The sequence below is a fragment of the Capra hircus genome, chromosome 2 (assembly GCF_001704415.2).
Source record: "Capra hircus breed San Clemente chromosome 2, ASM170441v1, whole genome shotgun sequence".
Classification (NCBI taxonomy): domain Eukaryota; kingdom Metazoa; phylum Chordata; class Mammalia; order Artiodactyla; family Bovidae; genus Capra; species Capra hircus.
In genome coordinates this window covers 17640881-17653628 of record NC_030809.1, presented here as the reverse complement: position 1 = coordinate 17653628, position 12748 = coordinate 17640881, and the positions used below count along the sequence as shown (strand labels likewise).

General features: G+C 40.9%; 1 protein-coding gene across 3 annotated transcripts in view; it reads right to left on the bottom strand.

Annotated features, from left to right (window-relative positions):
- SLC16A14 (solute carrier family 16 member 14) overlaps nucleotides 653-12748 on the bottom strand; it is a 34279-nt gene continuing 22183 nt past the window's right edge. For all 3 annotated transcript variants that reach the window (XM_018058549.1, XM_005676653.3, XM_005676652.3), the window contains exon 5: nucleotides 653-3896. In XM_018058549.1, the coding sequence (XP_017914038.1) occupies nucleotides 3745-3896 (152 nt within the window). In that variant the 3' untranslated portion in view covers nucleotides 653-3744. The remainder of the gene's footprint in view (nucleotides 3897-12748) is intronic.

Genomic DNA, 12748 nt, shown 5'->3' with positions numbered 1-12748 from the left:
CCTCTTAGCAATATATCTTGAATACTGTTTTCTAATTTTATAATGGATCTCTTTTTTTGTAATATTTGCATAAATACCATACTTTATTAAGCACTTCCCACTGATGGACATTTAAATTATATCCAGTCTTTTATATAGCAAACAATAAATCAAACAACCCTTATTCATCTGTCTTTGTTCATGTACAACAAATTTTAGAAATGTAGTTGCTCAGTTAAAAAGTTTTTAACCTTTTAAATTTTGTAGCTAAAGCTAGCCCTTCTAACAATTAATGTTAGGTAATTTTCTCCAGGTGGTTTGGTAACCATAAATGCATGCATGCTCAGTCACTCAGTCATGTCTGACTCTGCAACTCCATGTAGCCCCCTAGGCTTCTCTGTCCATGGGATTTTTCAGGTAAGAATACTGAAATGAGTCGCCATTTCCTACCCCAGGGGATTTTCCCCACCCAGAGATCAAAGCCACATCTCCTGTGTCTCCTGCATTGGCATGTGGATTCTTTACCACTGTGCCACTTGGGAAGCAGGTTTGGTAACCACACCTAGAGAAAAACTCTTTTCCAGGGAAAGAACCGAACTGATAATCATCACTTAGGAATTTTCCTCTTAAAACCCAGAAAATAAAGATTTTGTACAGAAACTCACTGACCAACTTTAAAGTGGACAAAATTTATTTAGTTATATGTAAATAAAATTATTTGGATACATGAGGGAAAACCTATAAAGCATATAACATTACAATCAACTATAATATCTTCAAAGAACTGCAAATAATATTTTAAACAGGATATATTAATGTACTTGCTGTAATTCTTTACAAGCATTCTCTTTTTTTCTGTTGGCAACATGAATATTGCAAGTAAGACTTACTTTGTTTTTGTAAAATAAGGACTTGATTTGGAAGAAATCATCACTTCCATAAATACAGTAAATCAACAAACAGCTGGATGGACTGACCATGAGAAGGTCTAACTTGGATATTTAACCAAAGCTGGACCATCGGATAAAAAGTTTGTATTTTGTGATGCACAACTAACAGTGCAAACATTGACACTGGCTATTTAGCACCATTCCAAATATGTAACTCTGCCTGGAGAAGACTCTTGAGAGTCCCCTGGACTGCAAGGAGATCAATCAGTCAATCCTAAAGGAAATCAATCCTGAACATTTATTGGAAGGGCTGATGCTGAAGCTGAAGCTCCAATACTTTGGCCACCTGATGTGAAGAGCCAATTCATTGGAAAATATCCTGATGCTGGGAAAGATTGAGGGCAAGAGGAGAAGGGATGACAGAGGATGAGATGGTTGGATGGCATCATCGACACAATGGACGTGAATTTGAGCAAACTCAGGGAGATCGTGAAGGACAGGGAAACCTGGTGTGCTGCAGTCCATGGGGTCACAAGGAGTCAGACACGACTGAGCGACTAAACAACAACTTGTTAATTTGATCGTGTCAGTAAATGAAAGTAAGGAAGCAATGTCATCAGTTTTAAAACCCACAACATGATTTTCAATTGAATCATCCTAAATTAATGGTAAATATATATTGAGAGAGAAAAAACACTGGGTCAGCATTGAAGATTACCTTTATCAAAAACAGAGAGCAGGATCCTTCCACAGCAACCAAAGCTGTCACGATAACAAACAGGTCGTGTTGGACCAAATGGAGTATGACATGCAATTTATTATCTATCATAATTTACAGGCAATTCTTGAATCAGTGGCGGTAATATTGTGAGTATATTAGCCATGCTTTTGTTCCTCCTTTCCACTAGCTGCCTTTTATTATTATTGTTATTTTGGTGGTCCCTTTCATTACACAACCCCTCCCACTAGACATTAGAGCAGGAAATAATGGAGATGAAACAAAAAGGAAATGTGTGCATGTAATCACTTGTTAACAGCTCTGAAGGGTTTGGTGGAGTAAAAGACTGAAACAGCTGGCTAAAATTAGGCTGGGGTAACATTCGGTGACTCCAGTTACTAGTACCACTCCTGTCTAATCATCAAGGATAATTGAGAATGGTCTGTACTCACTTTAGATAAATTTGACCCGAGACGCTGGCAATGATATTAAAATATTTGTGTGTGTGTGATAAGCAAATCGTGAGTGAAAATTTAAATAGTTCTAAAATATGTGTAAACAAGTAAGGCAGCCAGAAATTTCAAAATGATTCTCGGAAGAACATTTTGTAGTCTGAAAAATGTTTGGCTTAGAAAAATAGAGATCTCCGATAAAGGAAGAGCATTATTCAATGTCATGAATCATAGTTATCTTCTGTATGAAATCAATCAAGAGAACTATTTTAAAAACTGTGCTGAGCTCAGGCAAATGAATTGTCCAGAGCACACCAAGAGGCACTGAAGAAGGGCTATTTGTTACCACTACTCCAATGTCAAGTGCACAGACGTTTGGACCAAGGGCCTTTTGTTTATTATCCTCACAACATGATAGTCTTATATTTAGGATTAGTAACATGCTTTACAAATGGTTTAAACAACCAGCTTTACATGTCAATCAGCAATTAGTTTTCTACTTTATTTACTGGGTAAGAGAAACCCAGAAAAAAATTTCTATAGGCCCCAGAGCATGCTGATAAACTAAGAGGCCAATAAAACGAATAAAAGTGCTTGAATTTTAGCCCTTGACTCAATGGTTATATGCACAAATATGACTTTCACTAAGGAGATTATTTATATTATTTATTTATTAAGATTTGTCTCAGATTCAGCTTAACTATATAATACTGCATTAGGAGTAACGGCAAGTGCTATTTTTAGAGTAAGATTTAGAAACTGTATGCCTTAGCTGCAGAATTCTTTAATAAAAATATAAACTGTGTTTCTTTAATTGTACTAAATGCACTGCCTTTGAAATTAGGGTCTGCCTTTGTTTTACACTGGTAGCGCGATTGCTCCCTGTAATACTTTTTGAAGTCTAGCATTTTCTTGTGCTTAAAATTCATTTACAGGTTTCCTCCACCATCTGAAAGCAGAGAGCATTCTATGAAACCTTAATTGAAATGGCATAAAGCAAAGAAGCCATGACCTCCGGACACATCTTGCTAATGGATGCGCAAATAAACTGAGATCAAGCACAGATGCTCATAGACACCATCCAAAGTCCTGGCGACTTGATGCTGAGATGCCTGCGTGGTTCCTGGGAGGGAGCTTGGCGCTGCCTCTGCAAACGTTCGAAGCAAAACAAACGCTGAACAAGGTTCCCCTTTTTTTGTAAAAGCAAAAATCCTCCTCTAGTTTTTTCCTGTGAGCAAAAACTAATGCAGGTCTTTCGTAAAAGCAAAGTAGTGAAAAACGCTTTCAAAAAACAGGGGAAACCTTTAACTGTTAAGTTTTTCAGAAGCACTTAGACACCTTATTTTCACCTTACAAAGAAGTAACTAGGTTGAGAAGCTTTCATTCTCTGTTTTAAAAGCTATATCTAAAACCCTAGTCCGAGTATGGATGATGAGATAGTTTTTAGAAGGGAATTTCTACCAGTGATTCAATAGGCTGTCTTTGCAGGACACTGGCATCTCTAAGGTGTGCGTGGTCCACAGCGTCTCTCCCCACACGGACAGGCAGCGCTGCTTTCACATGAAGCCATGGCAACGGCATTTAAAACAACAGTGCCAGTTAGGGACAACACGCTTTCCCACGACATGTCACAGGCTCTTCACAGTAGCCAAGTGAGGTGTGCATGAGGATGACAAGGGAACCTTACACGGAACATCACAGGACACTACACATTTGCGCCATCCATGTATTTTTTTCTGGATTGTTCTACAATTTGAATACACGGTTGAATGAGTAGAAAGAGGATTCCTACCATGTAGAGTAAACCGCTTATATAGAAGGAAAAGTCATATTTTTGGGTGATGTCGTAGATCCACCCTACAAAACAGAAAAGAATATATTCAGCATAATGAAGTTGAGATAAACAAAGTCAAGAACACAAAGCAAACATTTATTGCTACTATAAGTAATTTTCTAAGAATGTATTATATGTCATTTAATGCCCCAGACATTTCATGTAGCCATTTTTTAAGTCTGGGCGCTGTTGGAACCTGAGTTCTCAGTGCCTGGGAATGACTACATTTACCTTTAAAGCCACTGGGTGCTTTTAAAGGCACTGAAACAGTAGCTGGCAGACCTATGGGAAAAATGTGGCTCATAGCCCTTGGGGCTAACTTTTAAGCTGGCAAAAAGCCAACAGTGAAAAGTGACTCTAACGATTTTCTTTTTTACACAAATCTTATCTAAAACCTCAAAACATTTCTGAAGAAGTTTCTAGTGTGTATCCAAAGAGGCTGAGCAGAAGATACTTGAACTTTGATTCATTCTGAAGTATATGAGGGTAAACATCTGTTCGAGAAGGAATCAAAATTTCTAGGTTTTCTGAAATTCACATTTACAGCTATAAACCTTAATATATATTTAAACTTATGAAAGTTTAAATTGCCAAGACATAGCCTTAAATGGTAAGTTATCAGTTCTTTTATTTTATTTATTTTTTAAAATTATTATTATTATTATTTACTTTACTGCATTGGTTTTGCCACAAGTTAAGTTAAGTCGCTCAGTCGTGTCCGACTCTTTGCGACCCCATGGACTGCAGCCCACCAGGCTCCTCCGTCCATGGGATTCTCCAGGCAAGAGTACTGGAGTGGGTTGCCATTTCCTTCTCCAGGGGATCTTCCAGGGGATCTTCCCAACCCAGGAACTTAGGTCTCCTGTATTAGAGGCAGACGCTTTAACCTCTGAGCCACCAGGGAAGCCCACACATTGACATGAAAATACTTTACTCTTAATGCTATAGTCTGATGGGTTTCCCTAGTGGCAGGGGTAAAGAATACACCTGCCAATGCAGGAGACACGGGTTTGATCCCTGGGTTGGGAAGACTCACTGGAGAAGGAAATGGCAACCCACTCTAGTATTCTTGCCATGGCTTCACAGAGGAGCCTGGTGGGCTATAGTACTTAGGGTCACAAAAAGAGTTGGATAAGACTTAGCAACTAAACAACAACATTAGTCTGATACTTTCATATAATGATCTTACTAAGGACTTCGTAAAATTCTACCATATTTCATGAATTCTAAGATACCGTGAATTACATGATGCATCATTATCTTACGTATCAATAAAAAAGGAATACTTGTCAATTAAAATATGACGATGTTTTCTTAGAACTATGTAAAAGGCATTCTGACTTCAGAGATGTTAAAATGTGAAAAAGAAAAGTTTCAGAAACTATGAAACATGATGTTTCATTCACTTCAGTGATTAAGGATCAGTCATGGTCCCCACATTGCCAGTTATGCAAACTGAGAGGATCAAGCTAGACGCAGAATTTTATTTATGATAAAAATGCAAACATTCACTTTTTCCATTTCAGCAAGTGCATTAATTAGCAGAGGCATAAGAAAAATATAAATTATTTAATGACCAAACAGTATTCCACGGCCACTTTAAGAAAGCATCTAATGATACTGCAAATGAATGGATAAATGTAACTTAAACCCTCTCCCACCAACAAACAGCTACACAAAAGCAGCTGCTGAGTGTGTAAACTAGTTCCTCTGACTTCCTGTGTGTTATCTGTATCTCTTGCTTATTGTAGCCAATGCTTAATGTTCCTGAATGAGTCAAGGCCATTATAAAGGAAAACAAACAACACTTAATAGCATCAAAATTGTATACTTTTCAAAAATCCCCTCAAAAGCTATGAATTCTGGTTTACTTTAGTAAACCAAGCTTTTGAGTCTGTCATTTGATACATAACAGAAGAGAATATCAGAATCTTTAAATGTGGCTTAGTAAATGTTCTATCATCTTTTTTTTACTCTCCAATTTGAGACAAGAGAGGCAGATAAGATTATGCATATAATCCAGAAACAGTGATTCAGCTTCAGCACTGAATCAGAAAGTTCACTGACATATGAACTAAAATACATCCAGCTTTGCTTGTGCCTCCATCCGTTAGCTGTGGACTACTATGAATTATGATGAAGTGAAGAATTCACTGGCAGATAACGCTGAGTGGTATGTCTTCACAAGCAGAGTACAAGACAGCACTATCTTAAGTTATAATTTGTAAAAAATCAATACCTATAAACGAGGCTCTCATAACAGTCCACTCATTCCAGATGAATGCTGATCTTGTCGGTTTAACAGTTCATTCCTCACTTTTCTATGATCAAGTCATTGGGAGTTAGAAAGTGATGCTTCTAAGCAACCAACAGCTCAAACAGGTTGATTTCCCACCACCGCTTATCATGAACTCGGAGACAGGATAAAATCCTCATTACAAAATTAATATGTACTTAGTTCAGACTATTTACTTACTTGCTTTTTTGTTAGAAGTGGTTGAGTACAAGCTCCAGGGCTCTGTGATATGGCCCCTATCCACCTCTCTTGCTGCCCCGAACTCAAACACAGGCACAAGCCATTCTGAATTTTTTGGAGTTTCAAGCACATTTGTCTTGGCACCCTGACTGTACATGTACTATTACTCCTTCTGGGGGGACAGCAATAAACCCATCTCCCTTAGAGAACACCCTACCGTCTCCTTCCACCGCTCCATCCTCCCTGATGCCTGCAGACTATAGGAAACAGGACTAAGTATTGTTATAGCCTTACACTGAATTAGATTTTAAAGTCTTTCACCTTTCCTCTAAAAGTATAAACTTCTGTAAAAACACCTTCACACGTCCCAATCTTTAAAATTAACTCAATTTTTCAAAAAGTGCAGCCAACTTTACCAAACAATTTGACAGTGCAAATTGGTAGGAGCGGCCCTAATTTTTACATTAAATTAATTCCATGGTTTTCTCCAATCTACCTTTAGGATTTATTCTGAAATGATTCCAGATCTTGCCATCTCTGCTAGTTTGAACTCAACTTAGTCCTGAGTCTGGTGCAAAGCAGGTCGGGAGACAGCTATCACGTGCTTCAGCCCAGCACATGGGGACAAAACTCTTTAGAAACGACACGTTTCAGAGGAGACACCCACCTCATTCATCCATCACCCATCTCTCCCATCCATCACCCATCTCTCCCTATAGGTCTGATCTCAGTCCCTTGGTTTGGAGCTCGGAATTCTTGGCAGTCCTGATCTGACCATCAGCTGAAATCAACAGCTTCAAAGTAAAAACCTGGTTCCTTATTAATTTGCATTCCTTTTTCATTTGAGTCTATCAAATGAGGAGTGATGGCTGTTTTTCTTACTTAATAAATAAGTGTTCTCAGCTCTTGGTGAAAAAAATTACAAATTATTGTTAGCCTGTTACATTTTGTGTGAATACTGGAGATAATTGTGGATGCTTGGTCAGTCAAATCTGGTGGCTGAGTTTCAGTATACTTTACCCTGGAAACATCTAAAAAAGGGTCTACTATTACTACGTCTTTTAAAAGAGACAAACTGAATGCCCAGAACATTATACAATGAATTACATCAAGAAGTTCGTGTTGCTAAATGACACGGTTGAAGTGACTGTTCAATATCTTTGATTGCATATTCTTCTGCTAAATGGATATGTGTGATTATCTAACATGCTACTAAATTGTACCAGATTTTTTTTAATGCCAGTAGAAATCGCTTTGAAAAAATGGAAAACACATTCATTTTTAAACCCATTAAAAAAGAAAAAGCTAATGTGAACAGTAATTTTCCTTATAGCACTTCAAGCTAAGTAATAATTTCTAGCCCACCTGGAATTTCTAGCAAGAATTTAATGTGGTTATTTAGTTACTCGTATTGCCAGCCACTGCTATAATGCATAAAGGCTGGTCTTGTGTCTCATTGCAATAGTGGCTCCTTGGCCTGGAAAATAAATGAATTAAACACAATGCAGTTAGCCAATCATGCTGCTCAGCATTTCTCAGCGCATAGGTTCAGTGGAGGAAAAAATAAACAAAAAGAAGGAAAGGCCCCTTTAGGTTGCTGGCCTGGAGATGTACATCAGAACACTGATTTCAGCATTTCCATGGCAGCATTTTGAGGATTCCCTGGTGGCTCGGATGGTAAAGAATCTGCCTGCAATGTGGGAGACCCAGGTTTGAGCCCTAGGTTGGGAAGATCCACTAGAGAAGGGAATGGCTACCCACTCCAGCACTCTTGCCTGGAGAATCCCATGGACAGAGGAGACTGGGGAGCTACACTGTGGCAGCATTTCACACACATCCACCATTAACACAGTGCTTTCTACCATCCATCATGGATCAAATTCAGCTACAGACTCCACTTCTAGGGAGGAACCTTGAAGCAGAGATCAGACCTGAGGACTGACAGGTGGGTATGACTCCCTATCTTCTAGTTGTAATTCCTTTCCCTTCCACTCAAGAAAGTGCACTAGAATTCAAATGTGTGAAAAGGAAATGACCATAAGGATGGGATAAGAAAACCATGCTGTCAAACCTTGGTGCTTTAATTAACACTGATCATGAATCAGCTGCTTTGTGATAGTGCTATTCAATCTAATGAAAAAGTAAAAGTGAAAGTCGCTCACTTTCTTTTCACTACTCTTTGCCACCCCATGGACTATAGAGTCCATGGAATTCTTCAGGCCAGAATACTAGAGTGGGAAGCCTTTCCCTTCTCCAGGGGATCTTTCCAACCCAGGGATCAAACCCACATCTCCCACATTGCAGGCGGATTCTTTACCAGCTGAGCCACAAAGGAAGTCCAAGAATACTGAAGTGGGTAGCCTAGCCCTTCAAGGGATCTTTGCAACCCAGGAATCAAACTGGGGTCTCCTGCATTGCAGGTGGATTCTTTACCAACTGAGCTATCAGGGAAGCCCATTGCAATCAACAGATCAGTATAAAATAATTCCAGACTGACCATTAGAAGCAGAAAGTACCCCCTGATCATGCACAGAAACAATGGCAGATTCTAGTTCCACATACAGTATACCTGAAGGACTTCCAACAAGAGGTGGATGAGCCACTGATTAAGTCCCCATCCCCTTAATGGATATTTAACTTCTTTGGAAGTTACCACTGGTTGATTAATCTAATTCCCATTCCAAATCTTTTCTCCTTTCCTTCCTCTGGTCCCGAGGCTAGAATGGAAAGTTCTCCAATTTTCAGTTTTCCTTGAAGCTCAGACTCACTGTGAGACATAGTTCTGGCCAATTAGATATAAGTGGAAGACTGCTGGGACTCTTTCATCCCTTCCTCTTTCTTGTTATAAATAAGTTTGTAGTGACTGGAGCCACTGGAGCCATTATGTGACTGTGAGCAATCAGCATGAGTAAAAGGCCAAGAGGATCTTGAGACATTGTCTCAGTATCATCTAGTTTCTGAACTCTATTTCTGGTCATGTGATGCAATTAAATCTCTATTTAAGCTACTATTGTTGGGGTGTGATTTTACAACCAAATGCATCCCTAACTGATAGAAAATTCTATACAATGAGATCACTGAACAGTTCTGACTTTTCAGCTGCCAACAGTCTACTGCATTGCTATAGGTATTCACTGTCACCTAAAAATGCTGGCTTGCACTTCTATGTATGAGCAGAAAATAGGAGCAGCCTGACTCAGAAGGGGCCCCATATGTAGCCTCTGGGTTTCCTAAAGCAATTCTTGCATTTTAAACCTTTAGTCAGCCAGCTGCCAGCGTTGTTAGCTGAACCGTTATTGCTCAGTCGCTAAGTTGTGCCCAACTCTTTTACGACCCCATGGACTGTAGCCTGCCAGGTCCCTCTGTCCTTCAGTATCTCCTGGAGTTTGCTCAAACACTTGTCCACTGATTCGGTGATGCCACCCAACCACCTCATTCTGTTGCCCCCTTCTCCTCCTGCCCTCAATCTTTCCGAGCATCAGTTGAATAAAAAAATATACATATATATATATAATTTCTGGAGCTTCAAATCTTGTTGGGTGGGACATAAAGATGGGCGTGTTAGTTAGCACAAGCCCTCTGCCAGTGAAGCCCTAGGATAGGAGATGACTGTGGGTCTGCAGGGAGACTGGGAAGAAAGAGGTGGGAGGGTTTTGGCCTGAATCTACAAGTTTCCCCAGCTACTGGGAACAAGTATTTCTGCATAGGATATGAGAATAAAGGGCCAGGAGCAGCCAGAAAGGAGAGGGTGGGACATGTGAATAGGTGAGGCTCCTCTGCTGAAAACCCTGCCCAGAACTTCTGGTAGCTCTGACAACTGCTGCCAACCCTGGGCTGGATGCCCCAACAGCCACCTCCTGAGACCACCTTGGTGTTAACATTTGACCCCATCCTCTGTCATGCTTTGCAGGCTCCTGCCTTCAATCTCAGGACTGTGGGGAGACTCTGTGACTTTGCCCAGCACCTGGCTTCCTGGGGACTGGGTCAACCTGCCACAAAGCTTAAAACCTGCCCAGAATGACAGCTTCAGAGGTACCTGCCCAGGCACGGGACTCTTTCTGGGTGCCTATGGCTTCTGGGATGCCCTATGCAAGTAGCAAATTCTCCACTGAACTGAGGTGAACGTATGTGAGAGATCTTACCCTAGATGTTGGCAACTGGAGGCCTCTGGGCCTTGGGTAAGCATAATGTCCCAACTCTGCCCAAATGCCCACACGCTAATCTCTGGAACCTGTGAAGTTACCTTAGGTGGCAAAAGGGTCTCTGCAGATGGAATTAAGTTTAGGATCTTGAGATGGGTTTTTTTTTTTTTTTCTGGATTATCCAGTGGACCCAATGTCACAGGCATCTTTAAAAGTGAGAGGAGGCAGCAGAGTCAGAACCACAGAGAAATACTCCATTGTGTATATGTACCACAGCTTTCTTATCCATTCATCTGCTGATGGACATCTAGGTTGTTTCCATGTCCTGGCTATTATAAACAGTGCTGCGATGAACATTGGGGTACACGTGTCTCTTTCTATTCTGGTTTCCTCGGTGTGTATGCCCAGCAATGGGATTGCTGGGTCATAAGGCAGTTCTATTTGCAATTTTTTAAGGAATCTCCACACTTTTCTCCATAGTGGCTGTACTAGTTTGCATTCCCACCAACAGTGTAGGAGGGTTCCCTTTTCTCCACACCCTCTCCAGCATTTATTGCTTGCAGATTTTAAAGCTGTGGTACATATACACAATGGAGTATTACTCAGCCGTTATAAAGAATACATTTGAATCAGTTCTGATCTGATGGATGAAACTGGAGCTGATTATACAGAGTGAAGTAAGCCAGAAAGAAAAACACCAATACAGTATACTAACACATATATATATGGAATTTAGAAAGATGGCAATGATGACCCTGTATGCAAGACAGCTAAAAAGACACAGATGTGTATAGCGGACTTTTGGACTCAGAGGGAGAGGGAGAGGGTGGGATGATTTGGGAGAATGGCATTGAAACATGTATACTATCATGTAAGAATCAAATCGCCAGTCCATGTCCGATGCAGGATACAGCATGCTTGGGGCTGGTGCACGGGGATGACCCAGAGAGATGTTATGGGGAGGGAGGTGGGAGGGGGGTTCATGTTTGGGAATGCATGTACACCCGTGGTGGATTCATGTCAATGTATGGCAAAACCAATACAGTATTGTAAAGCAAAATAAAGTAAAAATAAAAATTAAAAAAAAAAGAGCCACAGAGAAATGAGAAGATGCTCTGCTGTTGGCTTAGATGATGGAGGAAGGGGTCAGGGGACAAAAAAGCAGGTGGTCCCCAGAAGCTGCAAAAGGTAAGCAAACAGATTGCCCCAGAGAGCTTCCAGAAATAATGAGGTTCCACCAACACCTTGGTTTTGGCCCACTGTGATCCAGTCCTTGGAAGGAAAGTTGTGACCAACCTAGACAGCATATTAAAAAGCAGAGACATTACTTTGCCAACAAAGGTCCATCTAGTCAAGGGTATGGTTTTTCCGGTGGTCATGTATGGATGTAGAGTTGGACTATAAAGAAAGCTGAGTGCCAAAGAATTGATGCTTTTGAACTGTGGTGTTGGAGAAGACTCTTGAGAGTCCCTTGGACTGCAAGGAGATCCAACCAGTCCATCCTAAAGGAGATCAGTCTTAGGTGTTCATTGGAAGGACTGATGCTGAAGCTCAAACTTCAATACTTTGGCCACTTGATGTGAAGAGCTGACTCATTTGAAAAGACCTTGATGCTGGGAAAGATTGAAGGCAGGAGGAGAAGGGGATGACAGAGGATGAGATGGTTGGATGGCATCACCAACTCAATGGACATGGGTTTGGGTGGACTCCAGGAGTTGGTGATGGACAGGGAGGACTGGAGTGCTGCAGTTCACGGGGCTGCAAAGAGTCGAATATGACTGAGCGACTGAACTGAACTGAACTGATCCAGTTTAGCCTTCTGACCTCCAGAACTGTAAGATTATACATTTGTACTGTTTTAAGCCACTAAGTTTGTGGCGATTTATTACAGCACCGGTAGAAAACTCCTGGGCTTCTCAGGTGGCGCTGGTGGTAAAGAACCTGCCTGCCAATATGGGAGATGTAAAAGAAGCGGGTTCGATCCCTCGGTCAGGAAGATCCCCTGGAGGAGGGCATGGCAACCCGCTCCAATGTTCTTGCCTGGAGAATCCCATCCCATGGACGGGAGCCTAGTGAGCTACAGTCCATGGGATCGCAAAGAGTCGGACATGACCGAAGCGACTTAGCACACACACAGAAACTTCCACAGGGCTAGCTCCAGCCCACGGATCTGTTGAATCTACAGATGTGTTTGAAAATCTGGAAAAGTCACCTGAGAGTGCAGAGTCCTAGCTTCTCGTGGGTTGTTGGGGTGGGG